The 18,570-nt window shown below is 50.0% G+C and overlaps 1 protein-coding gene across 2 annotated transcripts in view; it reads left to right on the top strand.

Annotated features, from left to right (window-relative positions):
* ZHX2 (zinc fingers and homeoboxes 2) overlaps positions 1 to 18,570 on the top strand; it is a 132,180-nt gene that overhangs the window by 100,985 nt on the left and 12,625 nt on the right. For both annotated transcript variants that reach the window (XM_040979361.1, XM_040979362.1), the window contains exon 3: positions 15,614 to 18,339. In XM_040979361.1, coding sequence (XP_040835295.1) covers positions 15,822 to 18,335 — 2,514 coding nt within the window. In that variant the 5' untranslated portion in view covers positions 15,614 to 15,821 and the 3' untranslated portion in view covers positions 18,336 to 18,339. The remainder of the gene's footprint in view (positions 1 to 15,613; positions 18,340 to 18,570) is intronic.

Genomic DNA, 18,570 nt, shown 5'->3' with positions numbered 1-18,570 from the left:
CGATGACAGTGCCTAATTGTATGAGACCCATCAGGTCTCATGTAGAAGCAGATGGAAGTGCTCGGATTCAGACTGAGAGAGCAGGACAAGCGCATGAGTGCAGGTGGCACCCGCAGGCAAACATGCAAGGCAGAACAGGAAGGGGCGGCCATGACAGGTGTGCTTGCCACCCAGAGTGGCAGAGAGCTTGGTGTCCCCTAGGTGAGGGATTACAAATGAGGAAAGCCGGTGACCATTTTGACTTAGGACAAAGATGAGACATTCTGTTCTGTTTACCTGATTGTTGTTAATATTTTTATCTATATGACCATATTTATTAATATGCTGTGGCTTAAATATGGTTTTACTTTCTTTTGTGCATTAACACTAAGGACATAAACTGAATCAGGCTAAGGTGTGTAGAGATGGGGCTTGGGGGCAGTGATTCCTGGTGGCTGTGTAAGAGAGCCTACATAATCACTCCTACATACTTCCTGGCTCTTGAGACATGACGCCCTCCACTACCTTAGCGTGAGGCCAGCAAGAGGTCAACCCCAGATGCCAGCTCTTTCCTTTGGGTCTCTCTTGTGTCTAGGAAAGTACACTCAGTATTATTTAGTTTCTTATCCTTACATGCCCCCGACTCACCAGCTTTCTCTAGAGTAAAGAAAGATCAATATAAACCTAGCAGTGCAGGAAGCTACACTGTTGTTTGCAATGGACTAACACTCATATCCTGTGCCACTCGGAGGGAAAACGCCAGGGCCCAGAAAGCTCTGGTCCCAGTCCCGGCCTCAGGGCTGCAGTTATCCCCAGGGAGGCAGCAGTCTTCCCTGCAACCTATACAAACCAGAGGATGACATCAGGGTGTATGCATCATATTGGCGCTGAGACAAACAGGGGAATCAAGCGCTAGTATTTCCCCCACACCCTCGAGGCAGCTGCAGGAGGGCACACTACACACTGTGCACACTACAGGTGCACAGTCAGCACCTGTAGTCACTTGCTACTCTCAGCACTGTGGCATGCGGAAGCCTTGGGGAAGCCAAAAGGAACACATAGCCACTGGTTTTCTGCCACAACCTGCCAGCTTATGAACTTGCTTTGAAAAGCACAAGAGCAGAGGGTGGCTAGCATTGGGGCACAGCATTGATCCACAGTTTAGGACACCCACATCCCATATGTAACTGGTGAATTGAGTCCCAGTTACTCCAGTTTCAATCCAGCTTCATGCTAAGGTAGGTGGGAAAGCAGCAGAGGATGGCCGAAAGAGTTGATTCCCTGCCACCCAGGTGGCAGACCCAGATGGAGTCCCTAGCTCCTGGCTTCAGCCTGGCTCAGCCCTAGCAGTTGTGACCATTTAGGGAGTGAACAAGAAGGAAGTTCTTTCTCCCTATCTCTCTCTGTCGCTCTACCAAACAAATAACTAGATTCCATGAAAGGAACTGTGGAAGAATTCAAGTTCCTATAGACTCCTTGTTGCATTTCACCAAATAAATGATCAAATCTTTCTAGAGCCTTCCACACTGGAAACACACGGTGAAAATTTTGAAAGTAGTCCTTAAAGAGACCTTCTCTTCCACTTTCTGATACTGGGAAGGAGACAGGGATGGCTGGGACACCTGCAAGTCCCAGGGCTTGGTCCATCTGCCGAGGCCTCATGGTGCCAGCAAGTCCAACTAGAATTGCCGAGCTCTCAGACCAGGCTGGATCTGTGTGAGCACAGGAGACTTTCCTGGTCTCAGGCTCTCTTTGGGAGCCACTTTTCAGCCTACCGTCCCTGAGTCCCCACGCAAAGAGATGTAGAAACCTGGCCTGGGGATGCGGTTTAGATCTGTGTGTGTTTTGTCCGGGATTTGACTGGCTTAGATGAATGTCTTTGTAGAGGACATTCTGCCAGAGAATTAGAGTAAGCCTTCAGCCTTTATCCAAGGCTTTGAGATGAAGGGAAGTCTCTTCGAGGCGGAGATGAAAGGGGTTCAAGAGAAAGCTCTGAGTTTGGCAATGCAGAGGATGGGCTGACAGGCTGGAGGAGGGGTCGGGGCGGGGGGGAAGGGAGAAAGAGATCCGACAGAAAGAATTTGAGCAACTACTGAAAAAAAAAAAACCGTCTCACCCAGATCTGTGCCTGGGGAGCAGAGAAATCTCACTGCTCACTCGGCCTCAGAAAAACAGCGTGAACGAATCACCCAGTCGGAGGAAAATGAAAAGGTTACACTAGAAATTGTCAATATAATAAATCCCTGTGGTCCCACAGCCTCTAAATGTTTTGATAGCAGAGTGTGATGGGTTGTAAATCAGACTAGACCCATCTTAAACACTTGATAGTGCCTTATTTATTTACGTATGTGACACATACAACCAGAATCTCTTTCTCCGTCTCAACTACATCTGATTTTCTCCTACTTTCAGAAACATATCACTCTTCTTCCCGCCCTAGTTCTGTGTGTGTGTGTGTGTGTGTGTGTGTGTGTGAGAGAGAGAGAGAGAGAGAGAGAGAGAGAGAGAGAGGTGGGGAAGAGAAAATGTAGTGATGGCTGTTAGGATTTGTTCTGCACAAAGAAAGAATATTTTGTGTTGGAGAAGAAGTAGCATTGGGAATTAACTGCAAAAATAATGAAGCCACTTGGCTTCAAAATGCCTCTTCATCTTTAATTTTATTGCTTTTTATGAGACTATTCCTCAGTAAAAAGGGGGGAGCAATAATATCACAGCATGATAGATTTGTGATCTAACACTCAGGCATACACAATTACCTGATTTTCTTGAATTTGCATATAGAATCATAAGCAACTTCAAGCTCAAATTCAGCTTGTTTTTGTTTCTACTGCCATCCATCCTAGTGGAGGGGCCCTCATTTCATTGTCAACACTGCTAACATGTGGAGCTTTCTGGTGTAGTGACGGAGTCTTTACAAGTGTGATCCTGCAAAATCCCCAGGGAGTCATTGGCCCTGGGTTTATAGATAAAGAAGCCTGACCAAGGAGAAGGAAAGTAGTTCACCCAGATCTCAAACCCTAGAAATCCAGCCCAGATCTGCTCTGAATCCAGATCCCATGGACTAACCCACTCTACTTAACTGGCTTCTCCAGGATCAGGCCAGTACAAATCTCCCTGAGCCACCCTGATCTGGAGACTTGTACAGCCCGGCAGGTCCCTTGACACCAGGAGAGCTGCCTCTGGGGGCACTTTTCCTGCCTTGCAGAATCTGGGTCCACTCATTATACTGACACATCTGTCCTTTCCCATATTTTGTGGTGGTGACCTTGACCAACAGACAGTGTGGGCCACCTCTGAGAGCCCCCTCCAGGGGGGCCTCCTCCACACAAGAGCTCAGCACTAGGGTGCCAAGCCTACTGCACATCCTATCAAGACCAGCTTCCCTTTGGTCACTTTGACATGTGGCATGCTGAAGGGTTTTTAACCCCATTCATAAAAATTATTTTAAAATCTTTCTTCTAGTCTTTGATCTGGACTCACAAATGACTCTCCCAGCCCCCGCCTTTTTTTAGAAGGGGGATACTGTTTGGAGCTTTAAACTCCTCCCAAGTTCATCACTTCCTAGATTATTATACTAGGGAAAAGAAACTTGTTTCCACTATAAATCCATCAAAGAGGGCTTGTTTTTTTTTTTTTTCGTTAATATTGGTAACTGAAAAATAGTACTTCTCAGTGAAGCTTTTTTTTTTAAGACCTTTCAATAAGTCCTTTGGGGAGCAGACTGAAGAATTTAAAAATGATTTAACCATGGATGTGGCAGGTGGCACGTAGCCAATGCAGCTCCTCCTCTCCTCTCACTGTGACCCATGAGCACACCAAAGCTGACGTGGCTCTCACCTTAGCCATCCCCTCCTCCAGGGGCTTACCCCAGTTCTCTCATGGAGCGAACTCTTCACTGTCATGCCAGTTGAATTTTTTTTTTTTCATTCATATGAGAGACAAAGATCTTCCATCTGTTGGTTCACTTCCTGACATGTCAGTAACCAGCAGGTCTGGGATTAAATAAATCCAGGAACCTGGAGCTCCATCGGAGTCTCCCATGAAGGTGGCAGAGACCCAACTTTTCAGACTACCACCTGCTGCTTCCCAGGGTGCCGTTTCACATAAAGTCTTGTCAGAATCCAAGCGGAGTCTTGAACCCAGGAACACCAATGGAGGCTGAGGCCTTCCAAGCAGCATCTCCTCTGCACCCACCCCTGGATCAGAGTTTAACAACCTTCACACAGCACTTCCCACCACCTGTGAGTGCTTTGTTCTCACTTCACGGCCACCTCCCCTGGACTGTCTGCAGACCAGGAATCTTACATGTTCCTTCCTGGATATGCAGAACAGTGGCAGGCACTCTAAAATGAAAGGTGAATGAACAGTGCTCTTTTCTCCAGTTATCTTTCTGGTTCTAAGACCCGAACTGCCCTGACTTCCATCGCCTTTAAGATACCTGGCATTGTGGTTTACAGGGCCAAGCCTCCTGCAACACCAGCATTCCATATGGGCACTAGTTCATGTCCAGGCTGCTCCACTTCCGATCCAGTTCCCTTGCTATTATCCTGAGAAAAGTAGCAGAAGATAAATCAAGCCCTGTGGGAGACCTGGATGAAGCCCCTGGCTCCCAGTTTCAGTCTACCTTCTGCCTGACATTGCACTGGCTATTGTGGCTATCTAGGGAGTGAACAGCAGATGGAAGATTTCTCTCTCTCTCTCCCTCTCTCTCGCTTGCTAACTCTGACTTTCACACAAATAAATAAACCTTAAAATGAAAAGAAGAAAAGGTATTAGGTTGTTAGTAAGGTCAAGGTTAGCAGAGTTGAGCACCCCTCACCACTCGTTCCCACTGCTCCAAAGGCATTGTGACCAGACTCAGGTTTGGAAACATGACATTCAGCACTGGCATCTGCCATGAGGTACATGGCAGCAAGAAACCTCTTGCTAAAAATAAAGCCTCAGAGTTTGCGAGTGGCTTACGCTGTTCCTGATGGGTGAGACACGGGGTTATCCCTGTAGAAATGTCACTGATGCCTTCCTGAAGGTAAAGGAGTGGTGTAGAACTACAGGCAACATGACAAGCTGGCAAGTGAGCCGGAGAGGGTGTTGCAGATGGCATGCCACCCAGCACCTGTTGTAACAGCAAAAGCAGAAATTTGGTGTTTTACAAAGAATGCTTTCCATGACAAGTAACATAAAACAGATAAACCCACAACAGTACGGAAAAGTCCCTAAGGCAGGTGGACTGGACCCCACAGCTCCGTCGGGATGTTCCCAGAATGGCCTCTGCATGTCTTCAGCCAACTCCCAAGAATGGCCCCTTGCAGGAGCAAGGCAGCCACCAGCCCTTCTGGGCTGACAGCTCATCCTGTTGGCAGCTCCAGTGGCTCCGACACAAATCACAGTGTGCATTCTCGTTAGTCTTTGTGTTCTTACACTGCCGGAGGTCGTTCCTCAGTCACTCCACCTCTGTAGGACACAAGATTCCGACAGGTCAGGAGGGAGTCCCACACCCACTGCTCAGGGTTCCACAAGGGCCAACAGAGACAAAAAAAAAAAGGCTTTCTTTAGAAAAAGTGGAAGTTTTGTTGCCAGAGGATCAGGCAGGGATGCTAGATGAGCAGTGCTAGTTGAGGGAAGAGGGCAAGAGGTACTGAAGAAGCCTAGAGCAAAGCAGTGCCGAATCAGATCTGCGGAAGCAAAGTCGGGGCACCTGTTGCCTAACCAACTGTGAGGTGAAGGAGGAGAGACAGGAGAAGGAATCTGCAATCTCCAACCTGAGGGACTCAGTAGATTGTGATGATTTCTTTGGAATAAGAACCATTCAACCCAGTGCAGTAGCCTGGCAGCTAAAGTCCTCGCCTTGTACATGCCAGAATCCCATATGAGCACCAGTTCCAATCCTGGCAGCCCCACTTCCCATCCAGCTCCCTGCTTTTGGCCTGGGAGGGCAGTTGAGGATGGCTCAAGGCCTTGGGACCCTGCGCTTGCATAGAAGACCAGGAAGAAGCTCCTGGCTCCTGGCTTTGGATCAGCTCAGCTCCAACCATTGCGGTCACTTGGGGAGTGACACATCAGATGGAAGATCTTCCTCTCTGTCTCTCCCCCTCTCTGCATATCTAACTTTCCGATAAAAATAAATAATATCTTTGGGGGCGGGGGAAGAACCATTAGAGTGGAAAGATGGGAATCAGGACCACTTAAGAGAGATACGATTTGACAGACAGGTGGCAAGCTTGGTTTTAGATGAGTTCAACTGGAGGTACACAAGAGACTGCTCCTGACTACACACACACACACACACACACACACACACACTGCTGGTCATGAGTTGCTGGACAGGCATGTTAAAGGAGGCTCTGAAGGCCACCCAGGCTAGCCCCTGCCAGGCTCTGAAGGCCACCCAGGCTAGCCCCTGCCAAGTCATCCCGTCAGAAACACCTCCTAAGTGGAAACAAGTGAGGAGTTGTTGTGCAAAGGAGTGGGAAGAGAGTGCTCATGGTTTTTTTTTTTTCATGTGTTTCTCGGATTTTATGAATCATCTTGGTCCCAGCGACAAATGTCTGCGGTCCATCCTGTCTCCTTACTTACAGTCCTCAGCTGGGGAGAGAAGGCAGGGCTGGGAAGGTTGGTTTGGAAGTGTTATCTTCAAGGAGGAACTGGACACTTTGGAATGGAATAGGGAGGATGGAGAAGAGAGATGAGATAAGGCCAAGGTTATTGTCTTGGTCCAGTGTCTGCAGCTGTGACAGAGCAGTCAAGACTGAGTCATTAAACAGATGAGAGATTTCTAACAGGTCTAGGGGATGGGAAGTGTGAGAGTGTGGCAGGGACCTCTGTCAAGGGCCTTGCTGAATCTTAATGGGATGAAGAGCATCGCATGGGGAGGAAGCCACCTGCACAAGACAGTGTGGGAACAAGAACACCTGGGAAAAAGAAGACCTCACGAGAGAATGGTGTTCATCCGTTCAGAGACGTGAAGTCCTTGTGCTCTATCCTGCTCTTAAAATTCCCACCTCCTGATACCATGACAATGATGGTGAGAGTTGAAAGAGTAATCCTCCCATAGCAGGCCAGAAGATGCACCCATGGTGTATGAAACTAGAAATGGAAGCCAAGAAGGAGTGGCCAGGAGAACTGCAAACCCAGCACAGGGAAACCAAGGAAGGGCATAGGAGACGGTTGTTTGTTCCATGGAGTCAATACTGTGGAAAAGAGTCAATGGAGCCACCAGGACAGAATCTGCAGAGGTACGACATGACCTGTGCAGTGAACAGTGGCCCATGCTAATGTCCTCTGCAAAGTTCAGTGGTAAAATCATGTTAACAGGAGCCCAAGAACTCATCCCAAAACAGGCCCAGAGCCAAAGACTGGACATTCCCAGGAGCCCCCTCATGTGGGCCCACCCTCACCATCAGACGTGAAAAGGCTAAGGCCTCAAAGGCCAAGGGAGCAGTGGGTATGCCAGCTCACAACATCCCAACTGGATGGACAGGATGGGCCTCAGGATTGCTGTGGGAGAAATAGACCAAATAAGCCATTCTTAAAGTGTTCTGTGGACAACTAAGCAATGCAGAAACCAGACACAAACAGCAAGACATAGCTTCTGAAAGCTCACTTCACTGAATTGTGAACCCAGCTGCTGCTGTAATGAAGTCATTGCAGACCCTGTGGTGGAGCACACCCCCCCACCCCTGCAAGCTGGGTCTACTCTCTCCCAGGGTCATTGCTTGTGTGATTCATCCTGTCTCCACCTCAGCCTCCACAGAGTTTGTCTGTGCTCTAGGGAGTACAATACTCCACTCCAACAACAGTGTGGGGAGCCTGAACCATGTCTGGTTTCCACTGCAGCCCACAATGCAACCAGGAAACTCCCCCATCTTCGTGGGACAGAGTTAGCCTCAGCCCAGCCACTTCTGAACTAGAAGAGGCTGAGGTGGCTGACATACTGTCACTGAGGCCACCAGAACCTGCAGCTTCTCAGAGTCCTGCAGCGCATACAGATGGCCAGGCAGACATAGAGCTCCGCAGGTTGCCATATTCATGTGCCCTATCAGAGTCCCTGGGGTGAGCTCCGCTCCTGACTCCTGCTTCATGCTAATGTGGGTGCTGGGAGGCAGCAGTAGGGCCCAAGCACTTGGGTGGGCAACGAGAACATTCCCAGCTCCCAGCCTCAGCCCCAGTCACATTGCAAGCATTTGGGGTGCAGACCAGAAGGCACTAGCTCTCTCACTTTCACTCCTTTGCAAAAACACAAATCATTTATCAAAAAGAAGCCCAGATTCCTGGGCCCTAGGCCTGGATGTTTGGGTTTTAATAAATCTGAGCTGGGGTCCAAGAACTGGTATTTCCACAAAACACCCCAGTGAATTGCAATGGCTTGGAAGCCACCCCCTAAAATCCAGTTTAGACTGAAGGTGAGATGGAGAGAAAACTTGAGGTTATCAGCAAGTTTTTAGGAGCAGTCCCCATTTAGCTAGCAAGGAAAGGGGAAGCAATGGCCGAGGAAAGTGAGAAGCAAACTGGGTACAAACACAGACCCCCGCCTTCCCAGCCTTCAGTCCCTCTCCATACCCCCACAACATACCCCCAACACAATTCCGCTGAGGTGAGGAGTCTGCTGCAGTGTCTTGTTGCAACTTTAAAACACAAAAGAACAAGCCTTGCCATCCCCACCCCGCACTCCCAAAGAAAATCCCCCCCTTGATGAGCTGCCGTGGAGTGTGTTAACAGCTCTATGGAAGACCTTGCCAAGCTAAAGGCCTGCGTTTGGGCTTTGATGTCTTGACAGGATGCTGCCTTTGAAAACTCCCAGACGGCCCTGTCATTGCCCTGACAGCCCCAGCAAAAGGCTCAGAAAGAGCGGTCCACCTCAAAATCTAAGGTGTGATTTCTGGCAGGCAAGCAGGTGGGCAAGCGGGCAGCACAGGGGCACTCCCTGGGCTCGGAGGAGCATGGGCTCTGTGCTGGGGCCCACAGCCCCCTGGAAAGGATCACTAGGGTTCGATGTGGCCATTTGACCCAGTTTCCCTCCTCCCCGAGGGAGCAGGGGAGAGAAGGGGCTGCAAGCTGCTTGCCAGGAAAGGTCAGGGAAGACCATCACCCTGACTCGGGTAACAGTGGAGTGTACTGCCTCCCACTGCTGTGTGCACAGCCCACCTTGTAGCAGGTCTCCAACCAGGAGCTTGCTGGAGCTTGCACTCAGACCCTACTCAGATGACAAAACTGGAGACTGTATTTTACCAGGTGGTTCATCTGCACCTGCAGTTTGTGTCCCACCTCTGAGGCTCTGAGAGTCTGAGACCCAGGTCCGCAGGGAAGGTTTCAGAGACATGAAATGTGGCACTTGGCACGCCCCCGGAAGCCTACGATGTCAGCTGCCATCATCCCTGCAGAAATGTTTGTGGAAGAATCAGTTGCTGCATTTCAACTCCCTATCCATCATCCATCCAGGCCACTCATCCACGGGGAAGGGAGGCCAGACTGAGCGGTAGAAAGTTCCAGATGGAGCATGATGGGCTCCCGACAGCTGAAAGGAGAAGCTCATAGCTACAGGGAAGGATGATTGGGCCTTGGCTGCTTAACTGGGAATTTGTTGAAGATGACTGCTCAGCTGCTTGGGCGGAGGGTTCTTCCCTTCCAGCCACAGACAGCCCATCTGCTTCAGCAACTCCATCTAGAAAACCATGTCTCTCCAGTGCCCAGAAAGGAAATCCCGGCTCCTTAGCAGGGCATTCAACACTCTTGCCAACCTAGTCCTGGCCTGGCTTCTTCCACCTCCTCCTCCTCCAGTCCTGCCCTCACCCCTTGGTCCTTGTCCTTTCTTGGGCATTTTCTCCCTGCCCCGCTTGTTCTTGCTGTTGGTCTGCCCTGACTGGCGCTGCCCGTTTCTCTCCAGGCAGGACCCTCTCTACCTTTGAAGTCCTACTCAGCCAGGGTGGGCTGTGTGTGGCCGGGCCAAGGACACAGGGTCTGGAAAGACTGCTCAGGTCCTGGCTGGACCATGAACTAGGCACATGACCTCAGGCCAGGCACTTGTCACCTCCTGGCCTAGACCATTTCAGCTGCCGTTGGAGGCCGATGACACAACGCTTTGTGACGTGAAGACTCCTCAGAAACATACAGTTTCCATGAACAGTGGCTGTTACTGTTTTATCCCCAAGAAGGGAAAAGCGACCTCTGCCGCTTAGTCTTGATCTTCTCCCAGCCTGTCCCACAGAATTCAGTTCCGCAAATTCTGCCTCCTTGTTTTTGCAACATTTGCATGTCCCCCGTCACCTGCTCATGAAGGGAGTCCCTAAGCACCCCACTCACGCCCACAGGTCACCCCTCTCCTCTTGCTGCCTGATTCTTCTCCATGGTGACATGCCCAAAAGCAGCCATTTCTGTCTGCCTGCTATGTCCTCAATACCTAGAACCACATCTCGCCTGTGTTGGCTATGTGAAGAAGTGATTTCTCATGTCACAAAAGAGCATGCGGATGGTGCGGGGTGCCCTTCCCAGCTGTTATAGACTGAATTGTGACCCTAAAAATTCATCTGTTAAAGCCTTCACTCACACACACACACATACACACAGTCACTCACACACACACTCTCACACACGCTGCTCCCAAGATCTCCAATGAGATCACTCAGATTGGATGAGGTCTTCGGGGTGGGCCCTTACATATTGTTTACTCCGAGGTTCTGTCATTTCTTATTGCATGCTTAGGGGTGCTTTGAGGTGCATGACAAATGCTGTAGTACATGAAAGGAAAATTGATCTAATATGAAACACACAGAGGAAGCAAGAATGGTCCTGATGGTGTGGCTCCTTCGCCAAGGACTCTGTGTGTGGTGCTCTGGGTTTCCTGCGAGGGGCAGGCCTCACAGATGGCAAGGGGCTATGAGGAGAGGAGACACCAATGAGGCATGCTTCTTGTCTCTCCTCTCCTTCTGAGTACCACAATCTTTAGCTCTGACTTGCGTGGACACTCCTACCCACTAAAGGCAGGGACAAGGCACTACCCCCTTTAAATGGATTATTTCCAGGTTGGCATCAATGTTTCTGTGCCTAGTTCAGATTCACTGTGGAAGCTGGCCCAGGAGACCCCTGGTCCTACTAGCATACTTGCCACTCTCAGTGGAAGGGACCGTGTCCAAAGCAATTCTTCACATGCCTTTTATTCATTCATTCATTCATTCAAGGTCTATTCTTTTTTGCCAGCTTTAACAGAGACTGTGCACAAAATATTAACCTCCATGCCAGGGAGAGCCAGGCCTGATGGTGCTAGTCCTGACCTTGATGAAGGCTCATACACCCTCCAAAATCCAGGGGCCAGCCTGCCACAGCTCTGCAGACACACGGAGACCCCCGGCCCAGTGTGAGCCTTCCTAAGGCAGTGTCCCTTCACCAAAGGCACCCTGAGCTTTTCAAAGCCCCTGTCTATCCTGAACACTCCAGCATTTTCTTCCTTGCCACATTTTCCTTCCTCTCTGACACACAGCACTCTGCTGTGGATTCCTGGTTACTGGAGGAGTTTGAGAAGACACTGTTTATTTTGAAGCACAGGCTTGGGAACTCAGAAGCGTCCAGGCGATTTCATTTGCCTCATTTCTTGGGCTCACTTGTCAACAGATTGGAATCACTCTGGCTACAGGCAGTTTTTTCAAGAAAGATCTTTCTCCTCTCCCACACCCACTCCCGCCTGGTGCCTTTGTTCTGCAGGAGGAAAATCTCACTTGGCTCTGCTTGAAAATTGTGACTCAAATCCTCTGAGCTCCTTGGCCCCGCTGAGTAGTAGCCGTGGTGTCTTCCTCTTATGGAGAAGTTCCCTACTCACTCACACAAGGCTACTTCTAAACACTCCTGGAAAACAAAATAAAAGGATGAGGTGTTTTTTTAATTATTGAAATAGATACAGGGATTTTTATTTATAATGTATGTATCCCACTGACTTTCTAAGTACCCATGTATACACACAAAAAAAATGTTTTTAATCTATATGCCAAAAAACAACTTTTAAAAATGTTGCAGACATATAGAGATCACCTATCCATGGATTTAGTCCCAACATGCCTGCAACAACCACAGCTGCACCATGCCAAACCCAGACGTACAGAACTCCACCCAGGGAGAGAGAGAGAGATCTTCCATCCACTGTTCAATCCTGAAATGGCCGCAATGGCCAGTGCTGCACCAAACTAATGCCAGGAACCAGGAGCCACTTCCAGGTCTCCCAAATGGGTGCAGAGTTCCAAGCACTTGGGCCATCTGCTGCTGCTTTCCCAGGTGCATTAGTAGAGAGCTAGATCAAAAGTGGAGTATCCAGGCTTTGAACCAGCACCCAGATGGGATGCCACCTTAGGATGGCAGCTTAACCCACTATGGCACAGCTCCCATACCACTCATGAATATTTTGAGTCCTCTCCCAAACCCCCAGTGCACACGCTCATGCAGATGCACACGCACTCCCAAGCATTTGTTTACAAGAGATCTCGCCAGACCTCCTTGTTTGTCTGAGCTGCAGCTCCCCTCACCTCCCTGCAGTTAATCTAATGTTGAAACAATAATTGTGGGAAGCAGACTGCACATGCTGTGGGTGGGGTACTGCCCTAGACTCTGTTAGGAAGACTGTACCTGGGAGTGCCCATGCTAGATTCACACACCTCGCCTAAGACACCCCTCCAGAGCTGTAGAAAGGCCACTATGGAACTGTATTTGTTTCTTTCACTGTCATTCATTTAAACCCAAAGAACCATGTGTGACTGGTGGCCATGGAATCAGGCCACACAAATCTAAGAGAGAGAGACAGCAAGGTGGCCCCTTGTTCTCCTCTACCCACAGGCTATAGAAACACACTGTTGACTGTTGAAAAATGTGCTGAAGAAAGCAAAGCAGGGTGAGGAACTGGGGAGGGGCCTCCCCGTGGGCGGCTACCAGGGAGCTCTGGGATGGAATGTTCTGGCAGGGCTCTGGGAAGGGAGCGATCCTTCTCTGAGCAGCTGGCGTGTGGCGAGTGAGGACAGAGGGAAGCCCAGACCAGAATCTGCCAGGGCCTGCAGGCAGTCCTAAAGGGATGGAGCGCACTCAGATGATATGGGCAGTAAGAGAACTGCTCCACACACTGCCTGGATGACAGCAGCTGCTTTGTATTGTAAAACCTCCCCCAGGAAAAATCCGGGCTGGAGATGACCAGGGTAGTGATGACGGGGTGCCCAGCCCAAGATGTGTTCTGACGACTGAGCCCACGGACCAGCCGGCATGGGCTGAACCAGGCCATACCCCTGTGGAGCCGGTGACATGGAGGAACCCTAAAGCAGGACAGACCATGTGTGAAAGATGCCATCAGGAGCCTAACATCCATGGGAAATGGCAGCTGGCCATGTCCACAAAGGACACAGTAGCCTGTGTCCCCAAAGCTGGCCCTGAGGAGCCTATCCCACTTTATCAGCTGATGGAGCTGATAAACACCCGTGTGGCTCATAACACGGCTGGGTTCAGGGTCTGCTGAACCTTACCCAGATTGGCCCCTCCGCAAGGAGCTGCCTCAGCTGGTAGGCCATCCTTCCAGGTGTCAGGTGCTTGCTGAACTCCTCTTCTAGCCTCTAGCTGCCCTCTCCTGCACACCTGCTGCCCACTGAGACACCCACATGGACTAGCCCACTCGCCCCCTAGACTGAGTCCTGTTCACTCACCCCCACCTCCTAATCAGCAAATGTTCTGCACTCCCAAAGCACTATTGTTTATGATAACTCAATCAAAATTCTGATAGGATTTAGCCTGCTGTGGATTCTGATTTCTGAGAACAGATGATCAAAATCACCAAGAACAGTTTAAAAAAAAATAATGGGGGCAACTCTATCTCATAGTAAAATGTACTCAAGAATACGAAATATTTTTAAAAGCAAGATGTAAGTGCAATAGCAAAATCAGATTCACAGATTCATTAGCCCAGAAATGACCCCAGTAGAAACAGAAATTCAGTGTGTGGGAGGAGGTATTTAACCTAGCAGTTGAGATGCCTGGTTCCTCTACCAGAGTGCCTGCGTTCAAACCCCAGCTCCTGCTCTAGATCCCAGCTTCCTGCTAATGCAGAAGTTGGGTGCAGGTGGAGATGCTCAAGTGATTAAACCTCTTTCACCCCACTGGAAGACGACTGAGTTCCTGGTTTTGGTCCAATCCAACCTCCAGTTCAGGCAATGGAAAGTGAACCAGTTGGCAGTTCTCTCCCTCCCTCAACACTGTCCCCCACTCTACTCTCTCCACCTCTCTTCCTTCTCCCTCCCTCCCTCTTTTTCATTCTGTCTCTCTCATCTTGGCTTTCAAATTAAACTTATTAAATGTTTTTAATTTGGTATAGAATAAAGGAAGTTTCTCATAAAATAGTGAGAAAAGGACACCGTTTTGTGTTATTGAGATCATTTGCAGCCCTCAACAAAAATGGTTAGGAATGTGTCTTACAGTTTAATTCTCCATCGATCAATATAAATTAGTCCTTTGGGTGGGGGGGAAGAGCAAAAGGGGTAGGGGTTGTGGCACAGCAGGTCAGGCTCCACTTGGGACCCCCCCACTCTCATATTGGAGCACCAATTGGAGTCCCAGCTTCTTTATTCCAATCCAACATGCTACTAATAAATCCTGGAAGTGGTGTTTGACGGCCCAGGCTTTGGCCAGCCCTGACTGTTGCAGCCATTTGGAGAATGAACCAGTAGATGGAAGATTCAACGTGGCAGGGTAATGTATTCTGCCACAATGCCTGCCCCACAGCCATGTTTCAAATCACCAATCTGCTCCATATCTATAAAAATTCAAGGGAAGTGAAATATTTGTAGTGATGAGTTCCTCCCCCCTTTTAGTGTTTTTCTGCATTGTTTAAAAGGATTATTTTGCCTTTATGGCAGGAAACAACTTGTTCATATCCTTTTTTATATATTTGTATTAGAACAGCAGATCAGATTTACAGAGAGAAAAATCTTCTATTCTCTGGTTCACTCCCCAAATGGTCACAATGGCTGCAATGGCCATAATGGCTAGAGATGAGCCGACCTGAAGCCAGGAGCCAGGAGCCTCCTCCAGGTCTCCACACAAGTGCAGGGTCCCAAGGCTTTGGACCATCCTCTACTGCTTTCCCAGGCCACAAGCAGGGAGCTGGTTGGGAAGTGCAGCATCTAGGAACAAAGACAGTGCCATAGGGATCCCAGTGCTGGCAAGGTGAGGATTTAGGCATTGAGCCATTATGCCAGACCCTCATATCCTTTTTCTAAGGTCCTTATAAGTCCTACCTGCACCCTAGATGAGCAGCTTTCCTCATAGGTACCATAAAGAAAAACCTCCTGCACATTCAGAAGCATTTCATCAGCCACCCTTCCCATTTGCAGAAGATCTTGGTGCCCGTTTATTCTTCTGTGTCCCTCTGTCTCTAAAGGTAGAGTGGCGATCCCATCTGTGTTCGTTTTGCTGTAGGCCTGTTTCTACTTTGGTTCTCAGAGACAGGAAGAGAAGAATGTGACCTGTGTAAACACTCCACTCTCACAGCCTCTGTGCTTAGGTACGCAAGTGTTTGATTTGGGTGCCAGTGAGAAGGGTCATAGGGGCAACTGAGAAAGACCTGTGTGGTCTTCTACATTGTGCAGAGGCACTGACCCCCATCTTTGTTCTTGTCCCACAGATCACGATGCTCCCTGATGTGTCTAGTGATTGGTGCAGTGAAAAGTTTCTGTGCTGAAATCATTCTGAAAACTCAGAGGAGGCTTCAGCAGTCAAGGGAAGCCAAAGCCATTGGCGGGGGGGGATAAAGCCCAAAGTCTTTTATCCAGGTTGTTCCAAGAGTCTCAGTGCCCTCTCTAAAGCAAAGCCATTGCACACCAGTGGGCAGCATGGCGAGCAAACGAAAATCAACAACTCCGTGCATGGTTAGGACATCACAAGTGGTGCAACAGGAGGTGCCCGAAGAAGCAGACAGGGCCAAAGAAAAAGGCATCGGCACGCCACAGCCTAACGCAGTCAAGGACAGCTGGGGAGCCGAACCTGACAACTCTTCCAAAGAAAATGAAGTGATCGAGGTGAAACCTGCAGGGGAAAACCAGTCCAAAAAGCTCCAAGGTGGTTATGAGTGCAAATACTGCCCCTACTCCACGCAGAACCTGAACGAATTCACAGAGCATGTGGACATGCAGCATCCCAATGTGATTCTCAACCCCCTCTACGTGTGTGCCGAATGTAACTTCACCACCAAAAAGTACGACTCCTTGTCAGACCACAACGCCAAGTTCCACCCTGGGGAGACCAACTTCAAGCTCAAGTTGATCAAGCGCAATAACCAAACTGTGTTAGAGCAGTCCATTGAAACCACCAACCATGTGGTGGCCATCACCACCAGCGGCCCCAGAGGCGGTGACATCGACCCTGGCATCCCAGTGAGTAAAACCCCAATCATGAAGCCAGGGAAGCCAAAAACAGACACCAAGAAGGTGCCCAAGAAACCCGAGGAAGCTACCCCCGAGTGCCAGGTGGAAGGGACTGCCCGCCTGGTAACAGACACCGCCGAGATTCTCTCGCGACTTGGAGGCGTGGAGCTCCTCCAAGACACGTTAGGACACGTCATGCCTTCTGTACAGCTGCCACCAAATATTAACCTTGTTCCCAAGGTCCCTGTCCCACTGAATACTACCAAATACAACTCGGCCCTGGACACAAACGCAACCATGATCAACTCCTTCAACAAGTTCCCCTACCCAACCCAGGCGGAGTTGTCCTGGCTCACAGCTGCCTCCAAGCACCCAGAAGAACATATCAGAATCTGGTTTGCCACCCAACGCTTAAAACATGGCATCAGCTGGTCCCCAGAGGAGGTGGAGGAGGCCCGGAAGAAGATGTTTAATGGCACCATCCAATCAGTTCCCCCAACAATCACTGTGCTACCTGCCCAGCTGGCCCCAACCAAAATGTCACAGCCCATCCTACAGACTGCTCTCCCGTGTCAGATCCTTGGCCAGACCAGCCTGGTGCTCACTCAGGTGACCAGTGGCTCCACAACTGTATCTTGCGCGCCCATCACATTGGCCGTGGCCGGAGTGACCAACCATGGCCAGAAGAGACCTTTGGTGACTCCCCAGGCTGCCCCTGAGCCCAAGCGTCCACACATCACCCAGGTGCCAGAGCCCCCACCCAAGGTTGCCACCTGCCCGCTCACCCCAGCCAGTGACCGCAAGAAGACAAAGGAGCAGATCGCACATCTGAAGGCCAGCTTTCTCCAGAGCCAGTTTCCCGATGATGCTGAAGTCTACCGGCTCATCGAGGTCACCGGCCTGGCCAGAAGCGAGATCAAGAAGTGGTTCAGTGACCACCGCTATCGGTGCCAGAGAGGCATCGTCCACATCACCAGCGAATCCCTTGCCAAAGACCAGCTGGCCCTCACAGCCTCCCGCCATGGTCGCACGTACCATGCCTACCCAGACTTTGCCCCCCAGAAGTTCAAAGAGAAAACGCAGGGTCAGGTTAAGATCCTGGAAGACAGCTTTTTGAAAAGCTCATTTCCTCCACAAGCAGAACTGGATCGGCTCAGGGTGGAGACCAAGCTGAGCAGGAGAGAGATTGACTCCTGGTTCTCTGAGAGGCGGAAGCTGCGGGACAGCATGGAACAAGCTGTCTTGGATTCCATGGGATCTGGCGCCAAAGGTCCGGATGTGGCAGCTCCCAATGGTGCCCTGTCTAGGCTGGAGCAACTCACCGGAGCCCAGTTAGCCAGCTCTTTGCCCAGCACTTCACCAGCCATGACACAAAGTCAAGAGCAGGTTCATCTCCTGAGGAGTACCTTTGCAAGAACCCAGTGGCCTACTCCCCAGGAGTATGACCAGCTAGCAGCCAAGACTGGCCTGGTCCGAACTGAGATTGTGCGTTGGTTCAAGGAGAACAGATGCTTGTTAAAAACTGGAACCTTGGAGTGGTTGGAGCAGTACCAGCCACAGCACGTGGTGGACGATCATGGCTATGATACTGTGGCAAGGAAAGCAGCAAAACCCAGAGCCGAGAGCCCAAAGAACGGGAGCGAGACGGGGCAGCAGTATTACAAGGACCCCAAAAAGCTCTGTGAAGAGGACCTGGAGAAGTTGCTACCGAGGGTAAAAGTGGGCAGTGAACCAGCGAAAGACTGTTTACCAGCCAAGCCCTCTGAGGCCGCCCTGGCAAGGTCTGAGGGCAACCGCCGGGATAGCCATGGCAGCAGGGAGAACGAAGAGTCAGGCGTGATGGACTATGTGGAGGTGACAGTGGGGGAAGAGGATGCCATCTCAGACAGGTTGGATGGCTGGAGTCACACCGCAGCTGAAGGAGCAGCAGAGCTGGCCGACTCGGACTCTGATGGTGCGCCAGCAGAGCCTGGCCAGGCCTAGACAGGTAATCCCACATGTGCCCCCTAAGACCCAGGGGAAAGGTTGCTTTCCTTGATTCTTATTGTGGGGTTAAAATATGTGTTGGGGACACAGTGGTGTTGGCACAGATGAATTTTTTTTAACTTTTTAATTGGTGGATTGATTTATATATAAGATTATAAATTTATAAAATATTTTATAATTAATCCATTTTTAACTGAAAACTATCCAGATAGATTAACAGTGGTCATGAACA

Source organism: Ochotona curzoniae, unplaced genomic scaffold (assembly GCF_017591425.1).
Source record: "Ochotona curzoniae isolate NIBS_2020 unplaced genomic scaffold, NIBS_Ocur_1.0 contig_3190, whole genome shotgun sequence".
In the NCBI taxonomy this organism is placed as follows: Eukaryota; Metazoa; Chordata; class Mammalia; order Lagomorpha; family Ochotonidae; genus Ochotona; species Ochotona curzoniae.
This window is presented reverse-complemented; position numbering and strand designations above follow the sequence as displayed.